We start from the raw sequence: 16,813 nt of genomic DNA on the forward strand, positions 1-16,813 counted from the left end.
AAAATAAGTATGATCAAATTTAAGTCTCATCTTTGCCCTTTATGAAATTAAGTTAAGAAACTTCCTTCAAAAGAGGGCATCTCATTTAGAGTTTTACTAACCCATTCATGATTCAAACATTTCCAATGTGCACCTATTCCTAAATAAGATTTAGATATAACCACAAATAAACAAGAAAAGTAATCAATTTGAAAATCTGAGGACAAGAAACCTCCTTACAACCTCAGCACCCTGTAGAGTGTCCAACACAAGGAAATATTCAATAAATGTTGTGGACTTAACATTGTAATTATAACAAAAATAACCAGAAGGATTTCTGACTCCAGTCACAAGTATTTCTCCTCAAAATAATTTTTCCAAATCCTGCTTATCTGTCAAATGTGAAATATGTATGACTACTTAAGCAACCAAAAATAGAGATAAAATGTTAAAAACACGTATTTGCCAGCAGTTTAACCTACCTTGTTCAGTGCTATAAATTAAATAATGATGAAATTACAAAAAAGAATAGAATGAAAAGACCTAGATAATTCAACTGGATAATTCAGAAATTGATTATAGTACTTTCTAGTAATTTGGTATATACTCCCCAAAAATGATCAGCTAGCAGAAATACTTTTCTTATCTTGCTGTCAACACACAAGAATTTCACATTACAGTATGTAAATCCAAGGAGTACAAAACCTTTGTCTTTAGAGACATAGCCATAAATGACAAAAGAATATTTAGGTTTCAAACCTCAGTAGTATATGTACATAAACACAACATTCAAATAAATGCCAGAATTCATAAAAATGAATAATAATAAAAATCTACACCCAGGCCATGGGATTCCCACTAATTTAGAGCAGTAATGTTTATGACTTGCAAAGACACTTACATCAAAGCCAGTATTTGGATCCCAACCAACATGTCCAATGTGCCTGAAGAAGTAGACAAAAGTAAAAAATAGAAAATGCATAAAGAGCATTTAAAACATAAAATACATGAAATCCAATCCACCCAATAAATGTTGACCTTGAACTAACAGTTCTCACAGACATAACCATATTCAGAGAAAAACTGTATGATTCCTGCCCTGGCTCTGCTATTAACCGAGTCTTAACACTTCTTGCACAATCTTTCTGAGCATTCATTTCTTCCAACTGTCAAACTGTCATAAGAATACAGGTATTTTATGTGGCACCCGGGTGGCTCAGTCAGTTGAGTGTCCAACTCTTCATTTTGGCTCAGGTTATGATCCCAGGGTTATGGGACTGAACCCCACATCGGGCTCTGTAATGAGCATGGAGCCTGCTTAGCATTCTCTCTCTCTCTTCCTCTGACCTTCTCCTTAACTCGAGCTCTCTCCAAAAAAGAAAAACAAAAACAAAAACAAAAAAAACAAAATAAAACAAAACCCCAAGAATTATATATATGAGAAAATAAGAGTTTTGTAATGAGCTAATGAAATGATGAACATGAAAATGCTTAAAATACATCAAATAAATAGCAAAAGTTTGATGCCTACTATAGACTACATATTTGTGTCCCCTAAAAAATTCCTATGTTGAAACCTAATTCTTAATGTGATGATATGTGGAGGTGAGGATTTTAGGAGGCGATTAGGTTTTGAGGGTGGGTCCCTCAAGACTGGGATTAGTGCCCTTAGCAGAAAGGACCCAGCAGCCTTCCTTGCCCTCTTCCAAAATGTGAGGACGACAGCTAGAAGACAGCTGTCTATGAAGCAGGAAGAAGAACCTCACCAGACACTACATTTTGCCTGCCTCTTCCCAGTCTCCACCGCTGTGAGAAAGAAATTTCTGTTCTTTGTAAGCTACTCGGTCTACAGTATTCTTCTACAGCAGCCCAAATAGACTGAGACAGTGCCTCTAGGCAATTTCCAAATACCATTTATAGAGAAAAAGTGAGAAATCATTATGTCCAACAATTATTTAAAGAAACGATTTCATCTAACTTTTCTTTACTGATGGGTAGAAAAGGAAATAAACTGTTAAGATTCACAGAAAGTCTACTGAGCCTTTAAAAAAAGAATCTACAGCTAAACAGGCACGCAAATGATAAATGTAAGGGTCCTCCCAATAAGAAAACAAAATTTTCGAACAAGTTAAAAATCAAGAGGAGTTACGAGTAAATCAGAAGATAAGAAAAACAAAAGAAATCTCTTACTGGAAATTGCTTGGTGTTCCAATATCTGCCTTGGTTAATCTCTTCTTTTTTGCTTTTCCTTTTTTCTTTTCTTTGGTATGGGAGATGTTGTTGACTTGTGGACCATAAAATCTATTGGTTGTGATTTCTGGATTTTTTATGTCAACTGTTGCCATGGGTAGATTAGGACCTGCAAAACAATATGAAAGGACTAACTTAAGATAATAATTATTATGATTGTAATTTGTAATGTGAATGACCTTCTCTGAAGTAGGGCTACTTCATTAATGTAAACTATTTAAAATTTAAACTTGCATATTAGTTTTTTATAAGTAATGGATACAGTACTGCCTGAATTTCAAAGCCTATAATAAATTCCTTAACACATTAGCATAGATGTTATTTGAAAGCAAACTTATATTTTTATAATATTAAATCTCATGGGAAATATAAATTTTCAATAAGAATTAAGGTCTAATTCCTTAAATTTGGACTAAAATAGCCTGATACACATCACATTACTCCTTGGTAAAATGGTATATATCATATAACAAGGATAATAAAAATTTTTAAAACGTACATATTTTGTTTTAAATCTGACAAAGAAATCTAGTCTTACTTCTTTGTTTCACCTTTAGTAGCCCATGAGGGAACAAAGTAGTTATACAATTATTAATTTCTTTTCCAAAACTACCATATTTAAGTCCTGTAATATTTTCCCTATCATATATTCTGACTACCAGAAATACAGGGCTCAAAAACAAGAAGGAAACATTCTCAGAACACTCATCTTTCACAAGAATAGTAAAAATATCTCGGGCATCTTCAGATATTATTAATAGCATCTTTAGGAGTGACACTAAATATAGCATACAAAACCTGTTTTATAATTCATGAAAATATTCTTGGCCTTAAAAGCAGGAAAGTCTAAATGAAATGTATTCAATTTTAAAATTCCTTATAAATTTAACTTAAGGGCTTCACATATTCCTTAAAGAGTCCATTTTAATAAAAGGATTCTCTGACAAAACCACTTACCAGACTTAATTCCTCTGAGATGAGTACAGTAATGACAACTTTCAAAATGGTGTCTAAAAATGTAACTACTACTGTGCAGAGAAGAGTTAACCCAGCAGGCCTGAGACAGCCATCCTTATAGTGGCCTGCCTGCAAGGTTAGCTCTGAGGGGGCAATTTGGAAACTGGGATCCCAAGAGGGTTCTTACCATTTCCTGACAGGATGGGCTCCTTGTGCCTCAACGACTTGTGCTGACAATGTGCTTAATGCTAAACACCTGCTTTCCTCCTGCGAGTCTAGAATCTCACATTGTGCTAGACAGAGGATGACTATGTAAGTAGCACCAGATAAACTCCAGGCACTGATCCCTAATCAGTTTCTCCTTTAGCCAACATCTACATGTGCTGTAACAATTGTTATTGGAGGGATGATGTGCATCCCCTGTGACTCCAGAGGGAGAAAACTATCACAAAGTTGGGTGTGCTTTCCCTCAGACCTAACCCCATGTGTCTTTCCCTTTGCTGATTTTGTTTTTATCTTTTCGCTATGTGCTTGGTCTTGTTGAGTCCTTCTAGTAAATCAACAAGGGGGTGGTCTAAGGATCCCCAACACAATCATAAATTGGCAATCGAAAATAACAAGAAATTATAGGCTAATGTATATTAGGTAATAACTAATTGCCAACTTGACTCTAATTCTTCACTTGTAGTAAACAGCTCAAATGTATCCTATTCATTAAAGTCACCTGAAAGAACAGTGTTTATCTAAGTGGGCAAATTGCATACAACCCATTTTCTCTCTTTCACCTCTACTATTAAAGATAAAATAGAGTTAAAATAAATTTATGAAAAGCCATCTGCCACCTTATCAGACAAGTAAACAATCTAGAAAGATGTGTATTTTTAATATCACCAAAATGCAGCTATTTTCCCTCCATATTCAAAGTCTACTTATGTGTAAGTGTCTAAAAGTTCTATTTATGTTTTCATACAAAATTCCATGGGAAGCTTCTCATAGTGGCAAGAAATAAATTCTTATTTGAAAAAAATAGAAGCTAATGAGTAAAGTGGATAAAACCATTAAAATAAGCTGATTCAGTGTCAAGGAATAATCTAAAATAACTGGATCAAAAATTAAAGATTAGCTAAGCAATACAGAAAGCTTATTAAATAGTAGATAAAGACTTGGGTTTTCAAATTTGTTCAGGTATCCGATTTCAGTGTGTACTGTAGTTCCACAAAGTAAGGGACTTACAGAGAATAACCAGAATTCAAGTGTTAGAGGGTTAAATTGGTGTCATACACAAAAGTTTATTTAATGATCTGCTTTTACTTCTCATCCTTCCTTTCTGCCTTTCCTCTTATAATTTATCTTTACAAGTCAGTATCAGCAATACCATCCATGATAAGAAGTGGCAAAGCACTATTTACTCTATCTTTATACTTAATACAATTCAAGAAGTGACTTAGATTTAGAAGTATCAGAATGAGGCACTCTCCTTGAAAATACCACCCCTCCTGAAAAAGTTGTTCAAATAGTAACTACAAAGGAACAACCAGATTCACCATTAAACAACAACAACAAAACTATTATTAGTTTTCAGAAAAAAATTTTCATGCTGCTTTGGGTTATATAAAAGTTATTATTATACTGTGGAGATTCTAAATAGTAAGTAGAGTTGGCTAAAGTGAAGCTTAATAGTTTAAATGATCCCAGCTAATAAATTCTTCTCTGGGAATTTTAAAAAAGTTAAGATTCTTAAAAGCCTGATTCCTAAGTCACTAGAGAAAATAATTCAGCCATCTCTAAAGAAAGTTCAAGGATAAAGAAGACGGGAACAAAATATAAGTGGTATGTGGAATGAGAAAGTTTAACTCATAGTGTAGTCAGACTGTTTTTCCCCTCCTCTCTCTACCCCAAAACGAGGTGTGGATATAGTGTTACATGTCTGTCAAGCAGTTTATAAAGCCTTTGAATTAGCTATTTAGTATCATTACTAATTTCATTAGTACTAGTTAAAACATTATATAATTACATCTATACAGGAAAATCTGAATTATAGCGATATATAGAAAATTGGTATTAGCTGGGAAATTAGACTGTTTTCCTACACTTTTCGTTTTATAGATGGCAAATTAAGGTGAAGAGTCAGGTGACGTATCTAAAGTCACACAATTAGCGACAAAGGCAAAGGTGAACTCTGCTATCTTGGTTCCTAGTCCACTACCCTTTCCATTAACTACTATTGTACTTCCTATACTAAAATCAAACCATAACGTGATTGATAATGCTAACTTTACAAATGTTACTGTTTATAATTTCCTTACCAATTTATTAGTTTTTAGTTTATAAACAGTTTCTTATTTAGTAAATATTTACTAATAACTTTCAAAATTTAGAAAAAATTTCCCACATATTCAAAGGAATAGGCACTTGGTTATTTCTGTTGACAACAGTCATTTAGAGTTTGAAGGTGTTCAGAAATAAGTTTAAAAGAGCATTCTAAAGCCCCTTAAATATTTGTCTCAAAAGTGAGACCTGTACAAGGCAGTCAGTCATTTTTCAATAAAGTAAGGTTTATGGAAGATTTGGTAACAAAGATACAGAGATACTCTTAAATCACTTCTAGTAAAAAGTAATTTAATTATTCCATTTATGAAATTATATTCATCCTAAGAACATATACTAAGTAAATATATAGTGGAGGGGGCTGTTTCCCTTCTTTTTTTTTTTTTTTTTTCCAAAAAACAGTCAAATGATAAATTACCTTCTTCTGATTAAAGATGTCACAGAAAAGTCTTTTTAATATTCTCACTGAACAGCATTTCTAGTTAATTTTAAAACTAAAAGAACAAAAAGTCCTCCCCTTAATTACATAAAAAGCAGAGAACTCTCACCAAGGTAAAACAGTTGAGAAACAGGTGGCCCAGAGGCCTCTGAGGTCAAGCAGTCATGAAGCTGAGAACAAATCATTGGAAAGCGTCTAAGCTAAAAGGTGAGACTGACCAATAAAGAAAAAAGAAAGATGTATGGATTAGGAGTTAGTGAAGAAGACACTGAACTGCATTTCAGGAATATATGTTACTTGTACATAAAGTGTCTTTTTAATAGTTACAATTTGAGAAAAGGCTGCTGAACTGATAATGTAAATGAGGATTAAGTCAGAGTGCCAGCACGGACACTGCAACATGGTTACAGTGTCCACTGCCTCTGCTGGCCGGGCTCCAAATCCAGACAAGTACTATGCTGCCTCCAAAACAGCGGTCTCCACATAGTGGGGGGAGCAAGACAAATGACTGCGCAGCAGAAAAAATATTAAAACTTCTATTAATTATTTCATCCTTTACTGTGTAATATGTTAATACCATATTATATGTATATTTTATAAAGAAATACACAACAAATATTGGTAGTACATGCCATATAATTTTGCCTTTTAATGATACTATTTTTTTAACTGTCATTTAATGAAAAGAAGTTTGGGATCACTGCACCTAAGGGTTAAAACTACAGATCTAAAGATTTAAAACCAAGAGCAACTGCAGAGAAAGAAACTACATTTAATTATGAGTATCCCCCCTATGTGGAAGTAATAAAATGGCGAAATACCGTTATCACATAAAGAATATCCACATTCTGTGTACTCACAGATTAGGTGCCTCTTAAGAAGTATATTTTATATGTACTGAAAAAGATTAAAATTTTAAAAACCCCAGAAGGTATTTACATCCTTAATTTAACTTGATGCCACTGCTAGGAAGCCTTCACCCTGGTACCCATACAAGGTCACAGAATGCAGAATCGTAAGCTTAAAAAGATTAAAATGCTGAACAGACCAGCCAGGGAAAGAGTTCTAACACTGACGTAAAAGTTCACAGACGAAGGACTTCCGACTCAGTGGCTTCTGCCTCCTTTGCCTCTGCCACATATTAGCTCCAGAACCTGGGGCACTGGTCTACTCTGGCTAAGTCTCAGTTTCTCTTTCAGAGTCTTCTGGACATGGCACAGTGGTTAAGGGGCAAGGCTGTGGAGTAAGACTGCTGGAGACTGACTCTTGTTCTACCACCTACTAGTTCTGTGACCTTGAGGAAGTTACCCACCTGTGTGTGCCCTGCTGCTCTCCTATAAAACAGGTATAACAGCAGCCACTTCATAAGATTGCTGACAGTGCCTGGCTGGTAGTATGTAATCCTTAAATAGGAGCTGCTATAATTATTTTTATTGTCTTCATCATGATAACTAATATGTACTAAGTACTATGCTAAGTACTTCTTTGATTACTTCGTTTAATCTCCACAGCAGTCCTATAAATTAAGATTTCCATTTAAAAGACAAAGTATATAATATTTGGCACAAGATAAGCCCTACTGAAGGCAGTCATTTTTTTTTTAAATTACAATAAAGTAAATAATTGAAACTTTAATACAGCAGTATTTGGTCTTTGTTTTTATATCAGGAAAACAAATTTAAGCACAAATTCAGAAAGCAAAATATCTGTTTAAAAGAAACCAACCCTAACAATCACCAGTAGTGGTCATATATTAAGAACTTCGTATTATTTGTTTCCCTGAATAATCTATCTAAACTCTGATGAGGATATGAGATGCTTTTAAAAAGAAAAAGCCATATTCTCCATGATACTGAAAGTTCCTAGGGCAATGGTTCTTTACCTTCCCAGGGTCAGGGACCCAATTAAATGTGATGAAAACCCTGCAACCTCTCTCCCCAGAGAAAATATATACACTTAAAATTTTAGCACACTATTTCAGAGACACTTTATGGAGCCCAGGATGAGAATGTCTGCCCTAAAGATCTGGGGCTTTGTCCTTTTTATTTTAGTATTTTGCTTTTACTTTCTGGTATACATGTTTTATTTCTTTTTTAAATGAATCCACAATACTTCAAGTGCCCATCATCAAATTAAGGAGGGTTATATGCACAGCTGTTATATACACAGCTCTAAACATATCATTAAAGTCAGTGTTCATTCTTACAGGGGCTAATTTTGTATTACCACCATGAAATAATATTTTGAAATAAGAAAAAAGAAAAGATAAATCTTAAAGTATGCTAGACAAAATTTATCTTCCTTCTTTAAGAAAGATACTAAATCAAGATCATGCAGTTTCTAATCAGTTGTGGATACAGAATGAAGATATAATAGTGACCATCACCCTATATAGTCCCCCTTCATCCTACAAAATAGCCAAAGAATAGTACATTTCTAAGACTCATCTCTGTTGTTTTAAAATAACATACTAAACTACAGTATTTGATCACAGATATTAAATATTAAGTATTAATGTATGATATTTTTCTAAAAGGATTAAATTATAATCTAAAATCTTCTTGATCAATAATTTGTATCAAAGAGCTTACCATTTGGGGGATCTCGCCTTTTCTCTGTTAGAAAATAAATTAAAATAACATTATTAGGCATATGTAACATAAAAATCAACATAAAATATTAATTCACCTAAACTCTGTCTTAATTCCTAAGTCAATGTACAGGCAGTTAAAAAAGATTTCTCTGAGGAACTGACATCTGAATAAATGAAGAGAGGGAACAACATTATTAAAGGTCCCAAGGAAGGAAGGAAGGAAGAGCATGAAGGAACACCACAAAGCATGGACTGGAATGAGCCAACAGAAGAGTAAAAGGAAAGAAGTCAAAAGGAAACCCAGGCCAACGTAAGGGTCATGTAGGGTCTCCCAGGCCAAGGTAAAGGATATAGATTGTATTTTAGGTATGACAGAAATCTCTTACAGAGTTTCCAATAGGGCAAATAACAAACTAATCTGTTTTAAAGTAACTCTGGCTACTGTGTGGAAAAGAGATCATAAGGGGTACTGGGTGGTAGTAGAAAGACTAGTGAGGGTGTCAGGGTAGTCTAGATGACAGATGGTGGTGGCTTAGATTAGGGGAGCAGCAGCAGAGGTGGTGAGAAATATATCCAGATTATGTTTTTGAAGGAAAAGACAATGGACTCACTGATAGGATTTATAAGGGACCATGCACGGTAAGCCAGAGTGGAACATTTTACCAAGTGGAGAAACTAGGAGAGGAGTAGAAATAGGTCTAATTGGGGTCAGTGAACATGGATTAAATGTTCTACTCGGACATGTTACATATCGAAAGCTATTCTGATGTCCAACTGAAGTAAATTAGTCTGAAGGTTGGGGGAGGGGTCAGCAATGTAGATAAAACTTTGGGAGGTTTCAGCATATGGACAGTTTTCAAAGCTGCAGGACTGAGGGAAAGCACAGGGGTAATGAGAATACACAGAGACGTCTGAGCACCGGGGCAGACCAAAACAGTCACAAGAGTTACAGCAGATTAGGAAGGCGTAAAACCAGGAGAACTACCACTCTTCTGCATTCATACTCTTATATACCAGGTCTGATACCATTTTACATTTAAGAAATTCAAAAGTGGTTGAAAAATTTTAAACAAATAAAATTTCCAGGATTTTCTAATATAAAGTTGTCCAAAATTATAAGAGAAATACCCATAAATAATGATATAATAAAAATAATTAGTTTATAAACAGCCATAAAGTAAAATTAATAGGATTTAACTGGAGGACAAGTTAGAAAATCTTGGCAATGGGAAATATAAACTTATTACTCCATCTGGTGGTCTGATGAAGTAACTTTCTGAAACAGTTGGCAAAAGCAAGTCCTATCTACAGCATAGAATGTCAATCTCCCATTTTCCAGGTAAACCTATGCAACCAGAGGAAATACTTCCTAAAGTGATGACAACACAGATATGGAAATACACTGAGATAAATATAAAGTTCAGAGTGTAAGTTCTAAAAGTAACTTAAAAATAAGATGGTATCCTGGCTTGAGAGCCATACATATGAAAAAATGGATGGCTTGGATGAGCAACGAATGGGAGGTACTGGTGTGAGGTATTTGCTAAAACATTAGCAGAACAGTGTTTAATCAAATCAAGAGATGTTTTTTAGTATCATGGAACTGGTGAGACTGCTTTTGGAGTGCTGTGTTAAAATCTGGACCATCTGAAGAAGACCTAAAAATCGACAATGGAGTCAGAGCACAGTACTTGGGACGAGTCTATAAACTACATCATGTGAGAAGTAAAAAAACTGGAACTGGTTAAACTAAAGAAGTGAAGGCATAAGAACATGATAGATGGCTTCCAATATTAAATGGCTACTGGGAGGAAAAGAAAACGGACTAATTCTTTGTTGCTCCAAAAGTCAGACTCCATGCATCTAAGTTAAATAGAGGTGAAGCTGGAGTTCAACTTAGCATGAAGGGCTACCCAAAGATGAATCAGCTGCCTCCTTCATGTTGTCATCTTTCTGCTTCTAAAATGCTTAATGCTTAAATTAACCGTGCTTAATTGCGTAGGAAGCTTAGGAACTGCATAAAAAGAAATTCCTATGCCAGCTGAAAGACACCTTTAAGCAACCCTCCTATTTCAAAGTCAATTAGTCTACATTTTAAGGAATATTTTTTACTCATCTTGACTTGGAAATGTCACATACTTTGGCTAAAAAGAACCCCTGAGAGCCCCTGGCCTAGCACATGTCCCTGAAATAAAGTACTAAACCACAAATTATTCTATAGCTTTAAATTCTTTCCTAGCATGGAATCAAGTGGTAACTGTTCCTTGGTCCCAAAAGGTAGTAATAAAAAATAGGTCCTTCATAATTCTATTTACTCATTACAACTGAGATATAAGAAGGCAATAGTGAGGCAACAGCTTAATTCGCTTTATTTTCGTTTTTACCTCACCTCCCTCTTGGAAATCCATTAAAATAATAATAGAGACATATAAAATGGAATACATGATTTTACCTTCTAGTTTTCTGGATCCAATGTCTTATATATTTAGTCCCTCTTACCAGTAAAGCACATCCCTGAACACTGCGATCTTGTAAACTGTGGTAACATGTACCCCCAGATATACAGAAAAACTCTTCAAGGAGCATATGGCAAGGCTAGTTTTAAGGGGATCTATATGAGGATTTCAACTCCCATATGTTATTTCTCCTAAAAGTGATTTGCTTAAGAAGATGATTTTGGAGAGTTTCCCCTTTCCTAATCACCTTTCTCCCACTTTCTAACAGAAACAGCACACTGTTATCAAGTATTTCTATACCAATAAATTTAAAGCTCTACACTACCCTGCATCATTCTCTAATTACATTATATGTATGAAAGTCTCATGAATTATACTGAGTTTCTTATGGTTTTATAATAGACAACATCAGGGACTAAACAGAGACAAAACAACGTTTACAGATTCTACTTGCAACGTGGCTTATTTGCTTCTAGGCTTGCCAAAAAGTCTTCGTTCACAAAGTATTAAGTATTCTAAGAATTTAACAACAATGCTATAAAAATGCAAATTTTAAGAGTCAGTATATATGGAATGTCATCAACAAAAAAGGTTATCAGAATGAGTTCTTCAGTAAATCGGAAAAAAATTAGATGTTAATAAAAATATTCCTCTTAAGGATCATCACTTTTGTTTTTGGTAGAGCACCAGAGAATAAACATTTTAGACTGTGTGCCATACAGTCTTTGTCGTCACTATCCAACTCTTGTTGTGGCAAAAAAAAAAAAAAAAAAAGCACCCACATACTATACAGACAATATGTAAACCAGTGAACATAGCTGTGTCTCATGAAAACATCCAAGTGGTGGGCCAGATCTGTCCCATGCATAGTTTGTCAGCTTCTGTTTCAAAGAATTGAAAAAAAAAAAGTTTACCAGATTTCCTTTGTCGCCGGCCCAACAAGTCTGTAACTGCTTTTCGGAATTTTTTTGCTTCTTCTTCATTGGCAAAATTAAGAGCAACTTGACAAGTCTGAAATATTTTTTATCAAAAAAGGTAAACAGCACAAAACATTAATTTAGCTTTATTTAACGAAAAAGTTGATAATCAACAAAGTACATTTCTGAAGAAGGGAAGCAGACTTCACTAACAAAGACTCAGTTTACATTAAAGTTTTAATTTTAGCTGAAAAACCTAAGAATGCAAACAGCACAGAAAAAGCAAAGTAAAAGACTATATTTGGAAAAGTTACCTATCACAGTGAACACTCAAATATTAAAATGAATACATCAACAGCAACAAAAAAAGGAACAAAAAAATTTGATTCTTCAACAGAGCTCTCTCTGTAAAATAATTTGGATTTTAGAAAAAGCAAGCACCAGAAAAGCTGGTCAAATGCAGGTCAGCTTTTCCTTTACTAGGGTATGTTTTTATTTTACAGCTTCACTGCAGGTATCATTTAAATTATAACTTTAATTCAGGTAAATTATTTAAAAATGTGGAAACACACTGACATTATTGATTATGGTATTTAATGCACACTTTTATATATTTATATATATTTGTATTTTATTAAGAAAAATGTAAAAAATAATAGCTAAAGAAGAAAATACTTTTTTGAAAAGATAGATCATCTGATCCAACTTTTTTCTCATTATAGAAAATTTAGGAAATACAAATATGAAAATAAAGAAAATTAACATCACCTATAATCTAGACACTCAGACAATCCCTGTGAGCATGTGATATGGAAATCCTAACATTTTCCCCAAGTATATGCAATAAATTTTTAAAATTGTGTCCTCCCCTCCCCCCCCCCCCCCGCACATTTAGTCTATTGTAGTACTCTTCTAGGTCATGAACTATTCTTGAATGGTATTACAAAACTCAATGTTTAAAAAATATCATGGATTAGTGGGCAATTCAGACTTCCATTTTTTACAGAAAACTAAATCCCAGAAAGATTATGCCAAAGACATACACCAAAGACAGAAAGGTGATAAAAAACAAATGTCTTTTCTTCATAGCAAGTTATATTCACAGTACTCTTTGAAACTTTTATTTTTTTGGTCCTTTAAAATCTTAGCCATTTACTCTTTACTATCTATGAAGATGCTTTTAAAAGTAAAATAATTCTTTTTATTTTATACAATGTTTACATGGAAAGCTCACAGATGCTTTCCAAAGACAAATGTAAAAACAATTACATTAAACAGGGCTTAAAAAATATATATGACTTACATCTCCAGCAAAGGTATGAAAATATCCTCTAGGACTATTATATACAAAGTTATTGTATAGCTCTTGTTCCCACAATAGTTTCCCATCCTAGGAAAAAAAAAGTTAAAATAACAGTTAACAAAAAGATAATCTCTAGAAATAAAGCAAAATAGATGACTCCTATTAAGGGAATTGTTTACATTAGTAATAGCTTTCGTATGCACAGAAAACACATATATGCATAAAACATGTAACATAATTTAAGCAGTGATTCCTTAATAAGAGCATAGTAAATCCTGGAAATCTCTTCCACAAAAACTACATATCAAGTGAGCTTAATTCAGTATGCCAAGATACAATCTCTTTAGCCTTGTATTCTCAAATATAGTTACCTGGTCAAATATAGAACTAGAACAATTATATGTCATCAATGTTAGAGAGAAGGAATAGAATACTGCTGTACATGCACTGCTGATCAACACCTAGTTCCATTAGCAATAGACTATGTGCTATCAAATATTACAGGAACATTTCATGCTCTTTTCCTCAATTCTATAGATGCTGGGAATGTCATAAACCTTCCCAGAAATAAACCTTTTCTGTACTGCTCACTAACAATCTTTGTCCTAACTCTTATACAGTGGTTTACTAGTAAAAGTAGTACATCATGTGCAGAAAGAGACTGATGATTAAGGTGCACCAAGGCGAAACTCTGGTTAGGAGAGCCATTGGTGACTGGACTGTCATATCTATGGCCGTAGTAGAAGAAATAGAATTAACCTTAATACCAAAGGTGGCCTATTCCAAGTATTCAGCAGTGGTTGTCTACAATCTGGAAGTAGTTAGAGAAATCAAAGCACTGCCCTATTCTGAAAGCAAAGTTCTACCTGGACCATGATTTAAAAATATTTAGAATTCACTGTACACACATGACCACCATAACACAATTCCTTTTTTCTCAGTGGAGTTATATGCACACTTTATTTCTAAACAGTGCTTCTCATTGGTGATAAGGAATATGTCAAAACAACTGATGGGTTTCTTTCAAACTACTACATGTCTCCCCATCTCCGAGAATCACCGCCAGAGTTAAGCTCCTGAGAACAGGAGTACGCCACATCTCTCAGCTGCCTTCAGGTATGCAGAAGTGGATGCTAAGAAGCACTAAGTTACAAAGTACAGTAACTTAAATCTTATTTAATCTCAGGGAAACATGTTGTAATAAACACAAATGGTTCTTGCGTTTTACAAATAATAAGCCAAGACCCAGAGAAATAAAAGAGTCTGACCTAAAATCTATCTATAAGTATCATCCAGGAGAGTTCAAAGTCAATGTTCTTTGGTTTTTTTAGTTATGCTTATTGCCACATATAAATATTACAAAAGCCTACTTATAGAAAAGGTTTTAAAAGATAAATGAAGACTTCATCTCTGCAAAAAGGTAATTACTTCTATGGTAACTACAAGAAATAAATACCTGAGAAAGGGCATCCCATCTAGGACAGTGTGGATTTGTGTTAGAATGTGAGAGATACAAAGTTGTGAAAATCTAAACATGCCTATGTTGAGAAACAACATAAGGAAACATGGGTAGCAAACATATTATTACAGATATGGTGTAATGCTTTAACCCTAGGCTGAAGTAACTAACAGTACATACTAAACTAAAATATATTTTTATAGTGCCCTGAAAGGACTTTACACTCCTCTGTACGGAACAAGATGGAATAGAAGAACATCATTAGAAAAAGAGAGAATGTAGGGAAAGCCCAAGACGTCAAAGTATTAAACAATACATACAGGATAAACAAAAATTACATATGTAACAGCATACATAAATATATGTAAAAATTATAACTGCAATAAAAAAAAAACCCTAAGCACCTACCTAAAATGGAAGCAAAACAAAACTCACCTTAATATCAAATATTCTTAAAAAATAAGATCTCTGTGGATTGTCCTTAACAAGACAAGCAACACCGCTGCACTTCTTTGACCACATACAGTTACGATCTGCTGCATATAACTGCACCACTGCTGAAGACATAGTCTGGAAAATGTAAAATTTATAGCCATTAGGTTCAAAATAACACTCAGATGACCTCAGCCCCTGCTAACACCCTGACTGCAACCTCATGAGACACTGAACCAGAACCCAGCTACGTTGCTTCTGAATTCTTGACCCATAGAAACAAGGGGATAATAAACATTTATTGTTACTTTTTGAAGTGATTACTTATGTAGTAATAAATAACACAAAAATTATGCTAAAATAATTATGGAAAAGAAACACTTATTGCCACTTAGAATGTATCAGAAATCACGTTAAGCACTTTTAAATACAACTCCATTTAAATTTATTACTGTTATAATTTCATTTTATGCTTAAGAAACCCAAGGTTAAAGGGATAATTTACCCCAAATCACACAGCTCACTGGCAGAGCTGAAATTCCAATCCAGACAATTTGTGACTTCAGATCCTGTACTCTTACTCCTTATAAAATAGTGACCCCCAAACCCTCTTTATCCATGGGGAATACATTCCAAGACCCCCCCCAGTGGATGCCTGAAACTGCAGATAGTACCAAGTCGCATATATACGATGTTTTCTTTCCTATAGATACATACCTATGATAAGGTTTAATTTATAAATTCGGCACAGTGAGAGATTAACAACAACTAATAATACAATAGAACAATTATAACTACATTCTGTAATAAAAGTTATGTAAATGTGGTCTCTTACTCAAAGTATCTTATTGTACTACACTCATCCTTATTGTGATAATGTGAGATGATAAATGCCTATCGAGGAAATGAAGGGAGTAAACAGCATAGGCATTATGATGCAGCATTAGGCTACTACTGACCTTCTGACGATATGCCAGAAGGAACATCTACTTCCAAACTGCAATTGACCTTGGGTAACTGAAGCCATGGAAAGCAAAACCATGGACAAAGGAGGACTACTATACCATTTCCAATAAAGTGAACATTTAAGTAGTGAAGTGGTAGTGTTAGTAAAGGGTGATGTCTGTATAGCAGTTAACTATTTAGTACAGTACTAAATCAAATCTGAAAGCCAGATCTGTGGTTACTAATTATAATGCTGGACACTTTGATCATACCATAGGGAAGACAGATTCTAGTATCACCTTTTTTAAAGATGCTAAAACTGAGGGGAAAAGAGATACTAAGTGACCTGCACATGGCCACACAGCTTGCGAGCAATACTGAAAATATAAAGAATTATTTGAGTGATCGTTGTACCAATTTTTCCAAGGATACATCTAACTAATACTCTTTCAGGTATGTAAAGAAGCTAATTGTTACATGCAAGGAACGCAGCACATTAACTTCTACCGTGTTGCCACCTCACTCATGGCAGTAACATAAAATAATGGAAACTTTAGTTTAATTCTAAACTTTCTTTCAGGGGCACTTGGGTGACTCAGTCAGTTAAGCAACCAACTTTGGCTCAGGTCATGATCACATGGTTTGTGAGTTTGAGTCCTGCACTGGGCTCTGTGCTGTCAGCACACAGCCTGCCTGGGATCCTCTGTCTCCCTCTGTCTCTGCCTCTTCCCCACTGGTTCTCTCTCTCTCAAAAT

General features: G+C 34.4%; 1 protein-coding gene across 1 annotated transcript in view; it reads right to left on the reverse strand.

The window, feature by feature from the left end:
* Positions 1 to 16,813, reverse strand: part of WASL (WASP like actin nucleation promoting factor) — a 61,136-nt gene that overhangs the window by 16,021 nt on the left and 28,302 nt on the right. Inside the window, exons 2-7 of the mRNA XM_039239683.1 lie at positions 15,117 to 15,251; positions 13,223 to 13,309; positions 11,917 to 12,013; positions 8,545 to 8,568; positions 2,170 to 2,338; positions 881 to 923 (exon numbers count right to left, since the gene is read on the reverse strand). Coding sequence (XP_039095614.1) covers positions 881 to 923; positions 2,170 to 2,338; positions 8,545 to 8,568; positions 11,917 to 12,013; positions 13,223 to 13,309; positions 15,117 to 15,251 — 555 coding nt within the window. The remainder of the gene's footprint in view (positions 1 to 880; positions 924 to 2,169; positions 2,339 to 8,544; positions 8,569 to 11,916; positions 12,014 to 13,222; positions 13,310 to 15,116; positions 15,252 to 16,813) is intronic.

This window comes from Hyaena hyaena, unplaced genomic scaffold, assembly GCF_003009895.1.
Source record: "Hyaena hyaena isolate Hyena2069 unplaced genomic scaffold, ASM300989v1 scaffold_161, whole genome shotgun sequence".
Lineage (NCBI taxonomy): Eukaryota > Metazoa > Chordata > Mammalia > Carnivora > Hyaenidae > Hyaena > Hyaena hyaena.